Here is an 18,446-nt window from a genome sequence, read left to right as displayed (position 1 = left end):
ACAACGATCTTTCATAGCGTCTAGNATCAAACTAGAATCCACTGTGTCAAATTGTTTGTCGGTTCTATCGACACAAAATATTCCCACTCACAATTGGGATCCTATTCTGGTAAACATATGTACCGCCGCATTACCAGAAAAATCATTACTTCTGTGGGAGCAATCGCTCTCATCAAGAAGAAAATGCCCAACGTGGCAACAGATTTCTTAACTACCCAATACGAAATTGCGGAAAGGGTAGACAAAAAAGTAGTCAGAACTAAAAACGTTCAACAAGACCTAAATCGAAGCTTCAATAAATCCCAAGCCGGAAGCTATCTATCTATCTATTTTATTAAGTTTAGCAAATTGTCGACGCAGTTTAGAATATTTTGAGTAGTCAGCAACTAAGCCAGTTTGTTTAAAAAGTTTAAAAGCACGATGGAACATGTTGGCTTTCACTACGATCCTGACTGCGACTACAGCCTGCATGGTGCCATTGGAGCAATGGATGTTATTTGTACGCATTGCAATGCAGCGAAGTTTCGAGGAGGAACAGCTGGCATGTGCTGCTCCAGTGGCAAAGTGAAACTGCCTGCATTGGAACCGCCACCAGAACCATTATATTCCTTACTCACTGGAGAATCGCCGACGTCTAAGCATTTCTTGCAGAACATACAAGCACACAATTCACGCTTTCAAATGACTGCTTTTGGTGCCACAAATATCATTAGATATCCATTTATGCCGACGTTCAAGGTGATTACTTTGCATGGAATTTCCAGTGAAAAATTTGACATTTTTATTCTACAGATTCAGGGACAAATATACCATCGAGCAGGCTCGCTCATACCATTTGCCGATGCCGACTATCAATTTTTGCAAATATATTTCATCGGCAATGGGGCAGCATTCCAGACGATTCAACGCACCAACAACCGATGACGTGGCAATCGTTATTGTTGGCGAACAGTTTGAATCGCGAGATATTGTACTGCACCGTAGAAACAAACAACTTCAGCGTGTTTCCGAGCTACACCGTAGTTATGATGCATTACAGTATCCGACATAATTCTGGAGAGGTGATGAGGGCTGTCACATCAATATGCGATTGATAAATCCAACTACTGGTAGAAAAGTACAATTTCTGAGAAGAAATGTTACTTACGATTCAAAATTTTGTGTATTGTTCATTCATAGGCCAAGAAACACCGAAAAAACTCAGTGCGATGAACTTCTATTCGTGCAGAATAATGATTCGTCCGCAAGAAGACAACTACATCCTGAAATGTCGCAAGCTTCTCCATCAGTATTTGGTTGGCATGTATGCGAAGATCGAGACCGAACGTGTCAACTTTATTCGATTCAACCAAGCGAAATTGCGTTCTGAAGAGTACATCCATTTGAGAGATGCCGTAATGAATGATGCAAATGTGAATAGTATTGGACGTCTGACAATAATGCCAGCCACATACACCGGCAGTCCGCGCCATATGCACGAGTATGCGCAAGATGCGATGTCGTATGTGCGCCATTACGGCAGACCGGATCTGTTCATAACGTTCACGTGCAATCCCAAGTGGAATGACATCAAATGTCATTTGTTCCCCGGTCAATCAACAACTGATCGTCACAACTTAACAGCACGTGTATTCAGGGAAAAGCAAAAAGCAATGATGGATTTAATTGTGAAACTTCGTGTTTTTGGAGAAGTTCGATGCTGGATGTACTCGATCGAATGGCAGACAAGAGGATTACCGCATGCACACATCTTCATTTGGTTAGTTCGCAAAATACGACCAGATCAAATTGATAAAGTCATCTCATCGGAAATTCCAGATGAAGCAATCGACCCACAATTGTTCGACGTTCTAACAAAAAACATGATCCACGGCCCTTGCGGCGGTATTAATCCAACGTCACTATGCATACCTAGAGCTTTAGTTGATGATACAATCACTGGAAATGACGTATATCCATTATAACGGCGATCCGCTGAAGTGGCGGTAATTCAACGGTCATAAAAGTTGTTGTCAAAAATTTTCGAAGCGCACATCAATGTAGAATATTGCAACTATGTCAAATCGATGAAATACATCTGCAAATACGTAAATAAGGGCAGTGATATGGCAGTTTTTGGAGTGGCTGATTATCAGAGAATCGATGAAATTCAGCAATTCCAAATGTGCCGTTATATAAAGCAGCATATGACGCATTTTATCGTTCCCAATACACGAGCGGCATCCCGTTGTTCTTCATGTGGCAGTTCATCTCGAAAAAGGTCAACGTGCGGGGACCAAGATCATTTGAAGATTTGAAAACTGTTGACGGTCAGTTGTGTGCGACGTATCGTGAAGCATGTCAGCGATTGCATTTGTTAGAAGCTGATATGCATTGGGACACCGCTCTTCATGACGCCTCACATCTCATCCAAAACAAAAACGCGTACTGTTCGCCATAATAATATCTACATGCCTTCCGTCAAATATGCAAGAACTGTGGAATAAGTACAAAGCCTTCATGACCGAGGACTTATTAATTTTGGCGCGTAATCGAGCATCGGACGCAGACTTGCTATATACATTACAAATGTATAATGATGCTTTGACATTGGTCGAAGATCTGTGCCTTACAATTGCGAATAAGGCATTAGCGCAACTTGGCGATTGATATGCTTGACCATGAGCTTAAAAGTGAACAACAATACGATTGCAATGAAATGCGTGCTTTCATACAAGCTAACATTACCAAATTGAATATTCAGCAGAAAAATACTTATTATAAGATTATACGAGCGGTTGACAATAACGCCGGTGGATTCTACTTTCTGGATTCGCCCGGTGGTACAGGGAAAACGTTTCTGATCTCTTTGATTCTTGCTATTATACGGTCACAGCAGAAAATTGCGCTGGCAATTGCTTCGTCAGGAATTGCTGCTACTCTACTTGATGGCGGCCGACCAGCACATTCTGCGTTGAAATTACCGTGGAACATCCAAGTCGTTGAAACACCAACGTGCAACATATCGAGGAATTCAGCAATGGCAAAAGTTTTGCGAGGAGATGAAATAGTTCTATGGGATGAGTGCCCAACGGCTAACAAAAAGTCATTAGAAGCATTCAATAGAACAATGCAAGATTTACGCCAAAAGCAACAACTTTTTAACGGAGCATTAGTCTTATTATCCGGCGATTTTCGGCAAACTTTGCCAGTCATTCCTCGATCAACTCCTGCCGGCGAAATAAACGCATGTTTAAAATCGTCAGTTTTGTGAAGACATGTTCAAAGGCTGACTCTTACCATCAACATGCGAGTCCAATTGCAAATGGTCGATCCGCAGCGGCGTTTTCGAAGCAGTTGTTGGACATTGGCGAAGGCAAAATACCAATCGATGATACCGGATTGATCACATTGCCGAACAACTTTTGTACACTTTTACAATCGAAAGAAGAATTGATTGAAAATGTATTTCCGAATATTGTTCAACACTATTAACGCCACGATTATTTAAGTGAATGCGCAATATTGGCACCGAAAAATGTACACGTCAACGAAATCAATTTTGCCATTCAAGAAAAACTGCCAATAGAAGCTACAACATATACATCGATTGATAGCGTTTTGAATCAAGATGAGGTAGTCAATTAGCGAACTGAATTCTTGAATTCTTTACTATAGTGGCTATATAAAGGAGCGCGAATTCGGAGCTTGATTCGTGGTGGGAGAGAAACTCCGACGCCGAGTACTGTCAATAACCCCCGTGGATGAACGTCTAGACATAATCCTTATCAAAGTGAAGTTCTTAGCATATCGCTGATCTGCGCCCACTACCCGATAGAATAGAAGGACGATGTGACCAAGCTTGCCTTCTATGAGCGCTTGGAATTCACCTATGCGAGCTGCCCCTCCACGATGTTAAACTCGTGCTTGACGACTTTGACTGCATTAAGGCTTTTTCGGTCGATAGGCCGCCATGAGGAAACACCCCAAATGGGTTACGGTTGATCGACTTCACCGGGGTCCGAAATATAGTTATCTGTAGTACTACATTCCAGAATAGGAAAATTTTTCAATCTACCTGGCTGTTTCAGGATCGAAGAATCACCAACCAGACCGATCATGTTGTGATAGACGGAAGACACGTTTCTTGTTCTTCAGATGTGCGTACGCTCCGAGGACCTAACATCGACGCGGACCACTATCATGTTGCTGTCAAGATTCCCAACTGCCTCTGTGCATCAAAAAACGCACGTTAGACGTCGAGAAGCTGCAATCACAACAGATAGCCGAATAATTTCACTCCTGCTCTCTGGGAGCACTTGTCAACAACTCGGTACAAGGAAACTGTGGGACGGCTCCTTAAGTACAGCTGCAACGGAAGCCATTGGTTTTCAGAAAATTCAAAAGAACAGCTGGTACGAAGAGGAGTGCCAAGTCGCAGCGGAGAGAAAAACGACTGCCTACTTCGCAACGTTACGATTGACACGTGCGGGATAGGATAGAAACCGAGAGTTGAAGAGCGAAACGAGACGCATTTGCAGACAGAAGAAAAGAGAAGCTGAAATGCTTGAAAATGAAGAGCTCGACAAGTTTGTCAATAGGGGTAATGTTTAAGAATTCTATCAAAAAATGTGGAGACGAACAAAAGGTTCCACGACCGGAGCGTGCTCTTGTACAACCCAAGGAGGTGGACTAGTAGTCGATGCCCAGAGCATACTAGAATTATAGAGGGAACACATCTCCAGCCTTTTGAAATGAAAACATCCCGGATTCCCCAATTTACGACGATGGAGCAGACGTTCCAATGCCCGACCATGAAGAATTTCGAATAGCAATTACTCGTCTGAAGAATAATAAAGAACGGAGGCCGATAGATTACCAACCACCGTGGGAAAATCCCCTCACCATCGCGCAAAGGTTCTATCAAGCGTATTGTGTGAAAGATTAAATCCCACCGTCAACAAACTAGTTAGACCTTATAAGAGTGGCTTTAGACCTGGAAAATCAACAGCCGACCAGGTATTCACCATGCAAGAAATCTTGGGAAAGACCCGTGAAAAGAGAATCGACATTCACCACCTCTTCGTCAATTTCAAAGCTACTTATGACAGCACGAAATGGCTGCCTTTATGCCACGATGTCTGAATTTGGTATCCCCTTAAAATGAATAGAGCTTTGCAAGCTGACGTTGAGCAACACCAAAAGCTCCGTCAGGATCGAGAAGGACCTCTTCGAGCCGTTCGATACCAAACGAGGTTTCAGGCAAGGCGACGCTCTTGTGTGATTTTTTCAACCTACTTCTAGAGAAAATAATTCTGGCCGGGAACGTACAGTCTTCTATAAGAGTGTACATCTGCTGTCGTATACCGATGATATTGATATCATTGGCCTTATCAACAGCGCCGTTAGTTCTGCTTTCAGGCTAGAAAAAGCAGCAAAGTAAATGGGTCGGGGGTGAAAGAGGGCAAGACGAAATATCTCTCGTTATCAAACCAAGTTGTCGCACTCGCTGTTTAGAGTCATATCATTAAAGTCGTGGAAAATTTCCTCTATCTGGGAACCAGCATCAACAAGAACAACATCGTCAGTCTCGAAATCATAGGCCAACAGCTGCTACTTCTGATTAAGTAGGCAATTGAGAAGTAACGTCCCCTCTCGACGAACAAAAACTAAACTCTACAAGTCACTCATTATTCCCGTCCTGATATTTGATGCGGAGGCATAGACGATGACAACGTCTGATGATTTATCGTCCTTTGTGCGTTAGCCACGCCGAATATAGCATTCGAAGAAAAGATGAGCTGTATGAAGCAGAGGGAGAGGAAGACCTCTCCGTTGGAAGGACCAGGTGGAGAAGCCTGGCTTCGCTTTAATTGGATGGTTTGTTATTTTGCCGATAGCACCTTTTATTGGACACAGAGGAGAAAACCATCAGCTGTTTTGAAAACTTTTTGGTCGTCAAAATAAATTACTTTTTTTACTTTAGCCTAAAAGTATTCTAAAAATTTAGATCAATAATTATTCACAAGGCAACTGAGTTATAGGGTTGCCAAATATTGTTTATTTTGTATTTATATTTTTAATTCTATGTGTATAATGATAAGCAAATTTTAAAAGCAATGTCAATTATTACGACACCACTTCCAGGAGACGGTAAATTAAATAAAATTGCCAAAAAAGATGTTACAATCCACAAACTAACAAAAAAGCTAGAGAAAACGGAACAAATGTGTAAAAAACTCTCATTGGAAGTAAATACTTTAAAGCTTAAGTCCACCGATGTAAAAAAAACTCCGAATTTTGGCAAATAAAGTTGAACTCTTAACGGATGAAAAATAACTAGCTAGAGGAACTGAATGGATTCTAAAAAAAGACCGGCTAAAAAACGAAAAGCGGAGTTTTCTCCTGATCTTCCGGATAAAATGTAGCTTATCCCGAAAATAGGGCAACGGCAGTAATTATCAGCAACAGCAAGCTTTTGCAAAATCGGAAGCAGAAAACAGATATACCAATAAACTTTTAAATAATGGAATATGCAAAGTATAACTTTCTCCATAGAGGACTACAGATGCATATCAAAAGCACATTCGAGTAGAAATATATCTTGGTATAGCTTTGAGAACCAGCAAACGCGACCAATTAAGAGTTCTTGTAAATAATTTGCAAAATTCTTATGATCCGAAATCGATTATTAATGACATAAAGAGCAAGGATTAAAAGCACTAAGTGCCGTCAATCGTCAACGAATGCAATACGCCTTACAAGATCGCGTATGCAAGCTTAAAAAATACCTTCTTAATATCAAAGATGTCTAAATCTATAAAAATTCTTCTATGGGACTCAAATGGGTTAATCAAAACTAAGAATTAAATCAAAATTGTATTGAACTCGGAAAATGTTGACGCATGTATGATATCGGAGACACATTTTACGTCGCAAACCTACCTTAATATTAACAAGTAAGGAAGGGCTAAGTTCTTGTATCTTCTTCTTCTTCTTAATTGGCGTAGACACCGCTTACGCGATTATAGCCGAGTTAACAACAGCGCGCCAGTCGTTTCTTCTTTTCGCTACGTGGCNTACAGCAGTTTCTAAGTATGGAAAAAAACCTACTTAGAAAAGGCGAGTTGAAACAAGATTATGATGGTGTCTTAGAAGAATACCTTCATTTAGATCACATGGAGGAAGTAAGCCCATGCGAAAAAATTATAAAAGGCAAATATTACTCATTCTACTTGCCACATCATGCAGTAGTAAAGCCTGAAAAAAAACCACAAATGTTAGAGTTGTCTTCAATGCCTCAAGATCCACTAGCTCGGGGAATTCCCTAAATAATATTCTACTTACGGGACCGACACTCCAACCAGACTTAATGAGCCTCATACTAAAGTGGCGTATATACAAATACGTGTTCAATGGGGATGTCGAAAAGATGTATCGACAAATACTGGTACATAAAAATTATCAAGATTTTCAGCGGATTATTTTCCGAAAATCTGCCAATAGTCCACTACGCGACTTTAAATTGAAAACAGTTACCTTTGGCGTAAACTGTGGCCCATATCTAGCCATTCGTACACTACACGAACTGGCAGATGACACAAAGCCAGAATTTCCACTGGCAACACAAGTCTTAAAAACGCAAACGTATGTAGCGATATCCTGTCTGGAAGCCACAGTCTTTCACAAGCATATGAGAACTTATCACAGGTAATAAATACCCTCAATACCGCAGGGTTTCCTTTAAAAAAGATTACAGCCAATCTTCCAAATATTTTAAAAAATATTCCTAAAGACCATTTGTTGGATACCAATTTCCTCATATTTGAAAAGGAAAGTACAACAAAAACAATAGGCATCCAATGGAATGCGATATCGGACCAGTTTTCATACATGACTGAGTCCATATCCGCATTATCCGCATTATGATACAAGTGAAGGTCCTTATACAAGAATTATGGCTAGACGGAACCGACTGGGACGAACAAGTGAAACCTCTTCGCTTAGAAAAATGGTGCCAGTTCCCTTGAACGACATCTCGCAGATACAAATTCCACGGTGGGTAAACTATTCCCCCGAATACAAAGTGGAACTACACGGCTTCTGTGATGCCTCTGAAAAGGCATATTGTGCCACTATATAYGKSCGTACACAAAGCGATGTCGCAACTACAAGCCACCTATTAGCAGCAAAAGCAAAAGTTGMGCCTCTAAAAACGCTAAGTCTYCCACGACTTGAACTCTGTGGCGCTCTGCTACTAGCAAAGCTAGCTTCAATGGTGCAGAGCCACTTAAACATGGCGAAATACAAATTATATTTATGGTCCGATTCCGAAATAGTTCTAGCCTGGTTAGAAAAACCACCACATGCGTGGAAAACTTATATTTCTAACCGAACATCTGAAATACTTGACCTAGTAGGATCAGCCACTTGGCGTCATGTATTCAGTGCTGACAATCCTGCTGATCTAGGTACAAGAGGATGCAAACCTCTGCATCTCGCCCTCTGGTGGAATGGCCGCCGATGGTTAACAGAATCTCCTGATTCTTGGCCACAATCGCCCATGCGCAACATAATTGCCCCAGAAAGTCGAAAAATCGACACTTATCATACAACCCTGGACTGACATCCTTGAAGGATTCTCATCGTTCTCCCGAGCGCTCAGAGTAATCGCCTATATGCTCAGATTCATAGACCGACTCAAGCATAAAGCTAACGGGGCAACCTATCCCCAATGTGACACTTTAACTCACAAATACTTGCAAAGGGCAAAAATSGCCCTTATCACATCAACCCAAACGCGCTACTTCAGCAGCGACATATCACTATTAAGAGAACTGAAGCCGATTGATAAAAAGAGCTCACTCTTAGTATTAAATCCATTTCTAGACATGAAAGGATTGGTCGGCTGGCAAATTCAAGCCTAACATATAATGAACGCCACCCTATAATCGTACCTGAAAGGTGTCCATTTGCCACCTTATTCATCGCATATATCCACATACGAATGCTCCATGCCGAACATCGCCTCATGCAACATATGGTCCGCCAAGAGCTGTACATACCCCGACTGAAGCCCCAAMTAAAGAAGTGCATTTTCATGTGCAAACTCTGCACTATGCATAAGCAGAAAATACGATCGCAGATTATGGCAACATTTCCACCTGAACGATGCAATTTTGCTCYGCCTTTCACCACTACAGGTGTAGATTTTGCTGGGCCTTTTATGATAAAGGCATCCATGCTAAGGTCTCCTACCCTCATGAAAAGCTCTGTGGCTGTTTTTGTCTGTTTCACGACAAAAGCAGTACAGCTTGAGCTATGTACGAATCTGACGACGGAGGCTTTTCTTGCGGCTTTTGCTCGTTTCGTCGGACGACGAGGCTTTCCGTCAAAAATCATGAGCGATAATGGTAAAACATTTATCGGAGCTCAAAGAGCTACCGAAAAACAATTTGCGGACTTCACAAAACAAGTCTCAACGGACATTGTACAAAATATACTCCTCAAGGTATCACTTGGCAGTTTATCCCCTCAAGCGCCCCTCACATGGGCAGCTTATGGGAGTCAGCTGTAAAAAGCTTCAAATCTCATTTTAAAAAGATAGCTGGCMACCACAAATTCAATTATGAAGAGTTCACGACACTCTTAACAAGAATTGAAGCCGTTCTTAACTCACGGCCTCTCGCTGCACTCTCGCAAGATCCCTCAGTCTTTACTGCCCTCACGCCAAGGCATTTTCTTAAAGGAGCGCCCATTCTGGTCACACCTGAGCCAGGCGTGGAGTCGCTTTCCTCATTAAACTGTTGGGAAAGAATTAAAATTCTCCATCATGACTTCAGTCGCCGATGGAAAGATGATTATTTAAAGGACCTCCACAGAAGGTACCGATGGAAAATCACAGAAAATGCGCCTAAGCTTGGAGATTGTGTCTTAATCAATGACGATTGTCTCCCCCCTACCGAAWGGCGGCTTGGCCGCATAGAGAAGCTCTACTACTACTCCGGCAGTCATATTCGCGTAGCCGATCTCCGTACACAATCGGGAACGCTAACCATACCGCTCGTTAAATTATGCTTTTTGCCAACCGCAGATAAAACCGAAAAGCAACCGTAATTAATAAACCAAGAAATGAAAAATTAATAATGATAAAATGCTCCAACAGCAATAACTAGCAACAAAAACCGAGAAAAGGGAGTCGATCCACATGACGACTCACTCGTGCCACATTTCGTGGCACCAATGCCCATATGAATATACTCGCATATATGTATGTATATGTTATTAATTCGAGTAAAATCGCCCGCAATACGTTCGGTCATCACTGTTCCGCGCTCGAAGACTACACCAGTCGCAGCGCCGCGAACCACCATAGCCACCACAGCTCCCCGAGCAGTTTCAACGGCGCCACATAACGACACGTGATCAACGGCTCCGGAACCATCACTACTCGAATGCGCCCTATGTCGCCGTCGTCATCGGTTACCACGCTGTGGCATCTTCAAGGGGATGACCCCTCAGCAACGTCAGCAGGTCGCTCAGGCACATCGTACGCAAGAGTGCACAACGGGCTATCAGTGCCAAATATGCATGCGGCACCACCATACCCTACTACACCGCCCCGCCGTACCCGACGCCGGGGGTCGTGATGTGCCTCGCAGACGTAATGCCATACAAATCACGTTCCTGGCGTCACCGCACTCCCACGCCGAGCCGGAGACGCCAGCACAGGTCACAATCGAGACGCCCGACAGGCCTCAGCAACGTGGTAGCCACGTTGCAACGGCTTCAGAGGCTGCTAGGCTATATACTCGCTTAGGGGGGCCAGGATGTACAAATGAGCATCCTCCCCCAACCTTAACACACACACTACATTATCACACCACTTCGACTCAAACTAACATCACTAACACGCCACATTCACCACATTATGTTTACAACCTACATTCTACACTACTCACGAGAGCAGCACACACAGACACCTACACACACGTACACCAACTACAGCAGTCACACCATCCTATTCAGCACCAACGGGGATAAAGAAGAACCGATTACCAGCCTCACTCCTCAGTTCGTTGGCGACATTATCTACGATCGGTTCGACACAATTTCTGCGCGTCCCGCCTCTACATCCACCGCAAACAGTTATTTGACATTTATATTTCATCGCAAGTCGGTTTGTTCTTTAAAATAAAAGGCTGTCCGGTCATTCGGTCATAAATTCATTTTCAATGCTTTCCGCTAATTTTAATTTTGGTACATAAAATCCCAAAAAGGTGAGTGCGAAAGGTTTACAACGGTAATAACCGGGAATGCCCATCTTCGCGGTCAGGTAGACGCCGTTAGGGGAAGTTGTGGGAGACACTCCTCGACGCCGAGCAGGTCAATGCCATCTCCGTCGGCACCGATGCCTGCGCCTCCAGCGCCTGTGCTGGAAGCAATTGCACCGGTGCACAGTGAATCGTGTAGTACAATCTAGGGGGACAAAAATATTTTAGTATGAAATTTAATTATTTTGGTCGTGGTGATTAATGATTTTAAGTTTCATTGAATAAATTAATATATTTTTTTTAGATTTACGAATAGAAAACAAAAAATTGTGTAAAAAATATATTTAATTATTTTTATAAATTTCAGAACGTACAATAACATTTACTTGAACGTATAAAATATGTACTAATACATGAGTCCATTAGATTTCAACTAATGAAAAACGCGATGATTAGTAAAGGATTTTTTACCAACAGACCTAATAATAACAATAACATAAAAATAACAATAACACACAATAACAAAATGTTTAATACTACTACATATATCACTACTAATTGAATGACTCATCATCACTGTTAGATTCATCTGAATCAGATGAATTCTAATCAAATTAGAATCGTCGTGGTCACACGTTACCTGACGTGATACTTTTRGTATTGAAAGCGGGACAATTAAATTTAGAACTTCCACCGGTAATTTATCTGTTCTCTTTCTAGGAACTTCTCTGAGTGAGTTGATTACCGGATTGGATGTTATTAAAAGCATATGTAGTAAATCTATATTCGTGGCTATACGTGACTGCTTTCTGGTGTGGTGTTCGCGAAATCTACGGCAGTCCTTATTACGGGCCTCTTGAGCTTCCTCCGAGATTTTAAGAATACAAGTTCTAATTACCTCCGTACTATGTAACAGGATTTTGTGCACGGTGACTGGCATACAGTACCACGAATATAAATTAAGATAAAGGGCCCTGGTTTTTGAACATAGATTTCGAATTTATTACAATTAATATCGTAGCCGGAGGATAACGTTCTCAATAAAATGCTAAAATTTTTAATTAGATTAATATCCAATCCGGTCATCTGCCCACTCAGTTCCGGATTCATAAAGAACCTGCGGGCCGTATTTCCATCATTAGAGTTCCCATACCCAGGTTTCGGTGTGTCTACTATAAGTCCCATCTGGTTTTCAAACTTTTGCCTTACTTCTTCCGAACGCTGTTTTACACTAGCCTTTTCTATATCGCTTTTAGCTTGCCACTTTTTATGTCCAAACGATAACAAATGTGTAACATACATTCAAAGGAACGAATCCAGGCGTGCAAAGTAGACAAACCGAAACTGTAATGCTCTTTTTTAACTACTACGTCTTTTAAATCAGTTTGGGAGTAGTACCACAGATGTAACATTTTTGTGAAGAAAGTATACCAGTCCAAGCATTACAAACTTTTCCGTCTGCCATTGTAAGTAAAAGATTATGTTTTACCGAAATTTGAGAACCGCGATTATCACAAAGTGTTGGAAGAAGTTGAGATACTTCTTCCAAAACCTTGTTAGTTTCTGATGTAGTAAAATCAATTGTTTCCTTTGMAAAAAWAAGSTTAATTGGGCGACAATRGAGTGTGGACGAAGGCCGCGGATTTTGCCATAAAATACTATGGCTGGCATCGTCACTCAATCTCAATGGAACAATAGCAAAAACAAACAGATACTCATCAGTAGCATCGCAGTTCTCAAATTTCTGTTTATAAGCGCTATGGCCAGAGCTTCCGTCACATCCCCATTTGCTGATTAGTGTGAATGACGACTTAGGAGATACATTTTCTTTGAAAACTTCACTTTACGCTTCAATTAAACGTTCAGCGGTTTTATCCAAAATGGCTTCATTTCAGCGCGCGTTTCTGTTACCAAAATATGCTCATCTGCAGGGTAACACAATTTTTTAGACTTGCGTAAACTAAAATACGATGGAAAAACTTTATGTCCCGCCTTCAATGACCATTTTCGYRTCTGTTYATAAGAGTAACTTGTGCACTTAGAATCCACATAATAAGCGAATGCCTCATCACTTGTCAATTGCCTGCCTTCGCATGTAGTATTATCAGACTTCTTTTTTGCTGTAGATTTCAAACTTTCTCTAATCGAAGTAGCTATGGTTCTATTACCCTCCAAGCGATTTGCTATTTCAGCGGCTACGGTCAACTCGATGGCACTTCGCGATTCTAGTAAGTCTCCAACCCTTCGTTTTTTCGTTTTAAAAGACGACTCTTCAAAATTTTTTTTTGGTCTATCTTGAGGTCGATTGCTTCCAGTTGATGAAGTAGGACAGGGATGTTCCATTTGTAGGTGAAATTGTAAATCTTCTCCTTCTAAACAACTGCGATTTTTGTTTAAAAAACGTTCAATCGTCATATTTGCTTCAGTCCATTTTTTAAAAAATTTTGACGAAACACTCAAAATTTTTGACTTTATATCCTTCTGTGTATCACGCGTTACATCTTTTGCATTAAATTTTGTCAAAACATAATCCACTAACCGGGAATTTCGCTATATTTAACATTTTTTCCATTCTTCAAATAACTCCATATTTGAAATAGAGCAAACTCGATCTGGAAAAAAAATAATTAAAAATTATGGGGGAAAGATGTGGTACTCGATCAAAGGTCATTGTATAGTTTAAGGTTGCCGTTATACAATATTCAAATATTAGCTTGGATATATGTGGATAAAAAAAAGTTGCATACGTTAAAAACTTGAAAATAAAAAGAACACAAACATTTTTATATGAGTTTTCAAAACCCATTACAACGTATTAGCTGAACGCAAACCAAGTATTAGATTGCATAAACTATACATACATACCTTCTAAATTAAAGTCCATTTCATCAACAGTCATATTTTCTTCTGCAAACCTTGTTAAATCACTATATATAGCGTATATATTATTTAAATTGAAAATATAAAATTGATAACACCGTATGAGTTCGATTAAACTCGTTGTAGTTAACCGTATTAGAATATTTTACGAAATTCTTACTTAAAATTGTGACATATCAAGGGTTGTTATAATCAGAGTACTGTCAATTATTTGTTTGTTTACATTGACTTTTGTCGGCCTACTATCACTGTGCGGTGATGCCGAAGCCTATGCACCACATTGCAAGTGAATGAGGCAGCAAGTATGGCTTTCGGTGTTAGATGGGAGGTTAAGGGAGGGTGGGGATTGAGTGATCATAATTTGATTCAAATTGTGATCACCCCTCAATCCTCTCCCTTACCTTATGAGAGTCCATTGCGGCGATGGCGTACCTCTGGTACTGACGGGAACCAATATGGACTCTCCGTAGGGATGCGGTGTTGGAAATACCGCTTAGATTTTTTAAGGAGTTGGGGGTAAACGAGCAAATTGCTCGTCCTGTGAGGTAGTCTGGGGGGTGAATGATAGGGTTTTTGGTAGGTGTGAATATTCTAGCGTTAGCAAAATTAAATGTTGGACGCGTGAGCTAACCTTGAAGAGGAGGACTGTCAGGCGATTGAGGCGAAGGCTTCAACGCGCCCGACTGTCCAATTCTGATAGGCTGTCCCAGCTTAGGTATGAATTTAGTTGTGCGGATAGAGAGCATAAGGAGACGCTAGTTAAAGTTAAAGAGGAAGATTGGAGGAGTTTTGTGAGGAACGACCCCTGCGGTCAGGTCTATAGGATCTGCAGGAGTCGTAGAAGGGAGGAGGTCCCCTCTCTTCGCGCCGGTAACACTCTGTTATCGTCGTAGAGAGAGTGTGCGGGGGTTCTGTTAGGTGCGTTAGGCAGTTTGGGTTTCGGAAAGCACGCAGTATAGAGGATGCTTGGTTTTATGTTCAGGATGTCGTTAGCGAGAATGTCAACAAGTATGTCCTTGGCATTTGCGGCTTTTAACTTCTCGGGAGATAAGCGTCTCGGTTTAGAGAAGACTGGTGGTCCTTTGGTTACGATATGATGCGTGACAAAGTGTTGAGGTTTTTTGATTGAAAAATTTTCCATCGTGATGTTTTCGAATTCCCTCAATAAATCCTGGAACGGGTGATAATCTTTAGTGTAAGATAAATTGGAAACTACCTTTTTATTTGTTGATATTAAACACAGTTTGCTGGTGTTTGTGACGTCGTCGATTAGTTTGCGTTATCGCAGGTTGACCGCTAAGTTGAAATGCGATAGAAAATCCTATGATGGCTTGTGACACGTCGGCAAGGATGAAATTCCAGGAATATTGGCGACGTAGACCCAGATTGGGGAACCTAGTTTTTTCGCCGTAAGTTTTTATAGTGGACCTGTTGGCTGCGTAGAGGTAGTTGTTTTTGTCCGGGCGTCTACGTTGTTGTTGCGTCGGTGGAATTACGCTAATTTTTTGTTGTTGAGCCTGTCGTCGACCGCCATTGACGACAGACCAGTTAGGGCGGTTTCTGCTGCGACTTCTAGGCCGACGATTTATGTTCGCCTTAATTAAGGCTATCTCTTTTGTGATTTAGGCTGACTGCTGCTGGATGTCGGATTGGTTGCGTGTTGCTGTGTTTAGAGTTTCGACCGCGTGTACGTGTGGGGTGTCGCTAACCTCACATATTTTGTCAGCAAGCAGGGCAACTTTATCGAGCGGTTCGTTGCTAATAGAAATGATTAGTCGCATGTTGGAAGGTAACCGACTCATCCAAATGGACTTTAATATATTATCGTTGACCTTTTTCGCGCAAGAGCTGCGATGGACGCATATCACCAAGCTCTTGTTCTTGCAGTAGCTTTTTTACACATTTTTTAGCGTGGAATACAAATCACTGTTTGGTGGATTGAGAACTTCGTTTTGTCGTTTGTTATGCCTGCCGCAATGAACTGCGACTCGACCTGTGCAATCCACAGTTCTGGCTTTGCGTGCCAGAATGGTGGGATCCTGATGGAAACTTTTGCCACTTCCACGTTGCGGGTCTGGACGTCCTCTGCCCATTGGCCCCGGCGCTGCAAATTTTCTGTTACCTGTGTTGCCTCTTCTTCTTCCGTCATTTTACCTTTTGTCGGCGTCAACAATATGTGGGATGTCCACAATAATGTTTGATTTAATTGCATATAAAACTGATACAAAGGTTTGGAGACTGAAAATGTTGAGACGTGCTTGCAGCCATGATGATGCGCCGAAAAAGGAAGATGGTGGTTCGTCAATCTGACAGCTTACTTTTGCAGAGTTGCATTTGGGGTTGCCACATCAGTTTGGGGTTGCCGCATTACTTTCGGGTTACCACATTACTTTGGGGTTGCCACAAGATTATAAATCAACAAAAAGTTGTTCGAAGGGCGTAAAATATGTTTGTGGAAAATGCACATTCCTGACTACAATAATTTGTAAACAATGTGAGGAAGCCGAATAGAGTATATTATTTATACATGCATAACATTCTGTATAAAAATTTACTCTTATTTTTTCTTTTACAATAAATTTTAGAAATTATATAAATTTATTTAACGATTTTCCATGAAAACTTTTTATTTTATATACATTCAGCAATAAATCAACAATTATCTGCATTGAATAATAAAATCCATAACTTTTATAATCACCGGTCATAACTATGAAACATCTCGCAATACAAATGAAATATATAAATTAAATTACCAAGAAATCTAAAAAGTAGAGTGTGTATAAGTTTTAGTAAAATTTTTATTCGCCCACTCCTATCAGCCATCTTTGTTTGTTTTCATTTCAACAATGTTGCCATTGCTCAATATGCATATATAGTTTTGTACACATTTATGTTTTTAATTAAAATTTTTTATAATAAAAAATATCAAAACTGAAAACAAACTATTAAACTAGCTTATATATTTATAAATAATAGCATTCGACTCTGATTTTGAGTTATTTTAAGAAAATTTCAAACATATTGAACAGATTGAATTATAAAAGTTGATAATTACTAAAGTATATAGATATTGGCAACTCTGCGTTGTGAGAGAGCATTCAGCTGACACGTTTCTATGGCAAAAATCCAAATGCCGTGAATTCACTTACATTGCGCGCCCATAAGATAGGCCGTATCAGCTGACAAGGGCCACGGGTCTACGTTTTTGGCTGTCTGCGCTATAAGTATTGCTACCGACAAACCATTGGCGGAGAAAAAAGTGAATCCAATTAAATTTTTAATAGAACTGTTTTATGCACATATGTATGTTTATTACACTATTACATGTGCGCGTAAAATATTCCGCAATTAACATACATACATACATAAGCCAACTGCATCAAAAATTAAAAAAAAAAAAATACTGTTGTTCAACCAAAGAAACTAAAACCATAGAGAAGGTGTAGGTTTGTTAGATTTGTAGTAAGGAATCCTCCCTACGACAGAGTTCACACTATGAAATGTTGACATTTTTAACAGTTCTCCCCATATTCAAACAGAGAATATGAAGAGACATAAATATACATATGTATGCATGACCATGATTACACTCCCCAACGAATGTAAAGAATTTCGTTTTGCTTGTTTAAATTTTTGCTTTCAGCCAGGGAATCGCTTTATGTGCAATGTATGGATATACATACATATGCATGTATGTATGTATGCTTTTGCGTTTTGCCCTCAGCAATTCAATATTGACACGTAAACATACAGCGAGTGTCATTGAAAATCGTACAGGCATCCTTTTTAAGTATTTTACTGTCCATTTCCTAACTACTTCAGATAATTTCAATTAAATATACTATTAGTTTTACATAGAAACTTAAATTCATTTATTCACAAAACTTAAAAATATTTAATAGAAATATCAAATAGCAGCTCATTTTAATACTCTTGACTAAGTAATACAGTGAGTCAAAGTGAAACTCATACAAAATTCAATTTTTCTCAAAGTCACTCAAAATTGAACATCAAAATGAAACTCATACAAGACATTTTTGAAGGTGGCAACTGCGTGTTAAGTACCGTTATGCATTGCTTGCTATTTTCATTCGTTTCTTTTGTTTCATTTAATGCATTCCATCAGTTGTGTTAAGTATTTTGTTACAATGGGTCGCCAAAGAGGACAAACTTCTGTATCCGAGCGTGAACTAGTCATTTATCATCACAAAAAAGGGAAAACTCTTCGCGAAATCGGTGAAATTGTGAACAGAAGCTTTTCAACAGTGCAGTGTATAATTAACAGATACAAGAAAGGTCAAGGAGTGAAAA

The 18,446-nt window shown here is 40.5% G+C and overlaps 1 protein-coding gene across 1 annotated transcript; it reads left to right on the top strand.

Moving 5' to 3' along the window:
* Positions 1-420: 420 nt before the first annotated feature.
* Positions 421-924, top strand: LOC108976066. The gene is made up of 2 exons (XM_018944984.1): positions 421-738; positions 793-924. The coding sequence occupies exons 1-2, from the start codon at positions 421-423 to the stop codon at positions 922-924; spliced, it is 450 nt and encodes a 149-aa protein (XP_018800529.1).
* The last annotated feature ends 17,522 nt before the right edge of the window (positions 925-18,446 follow it).

Source organism: Bactrocera latifrons, unplaced genomic scaffold (assembly GCF_001853355.1).
Source record: "Bactrocera latifrons isolate USDA-ARS-PBARC rearing strain unplaced genomic scaffold, ASM185335v1 scaffold_1144, whole genome shotgun sequence".
In the NCBI taxonomy this organism is placed as follows: Eukaryota; Metazoa; Arthropoda; class Insecta; order Diptera; family Tephritidae; genus Bactrocera; species Bactrocera latifrons.
The sequence above is the reverse complement of the archived record's forward strand: the minus strand, read 5'-3'. Positions and strand labels throughout refer to the sequence as shown.

Coding starts and splice junctions, on each gene's coding strand:
- LOC108976066 (XM_018944984.1), top strand. CDS start 421: ATGGAACATGTTGGCTTTCACTACGATCCTGACTGCGACTACAGCCTG. Junction 739..792: donor CATTTATGCCGACGTTCAAG/GTGATTACTTTG, acceptor TTTATTCTACAG/ATTCAGGGACAAATATACCA.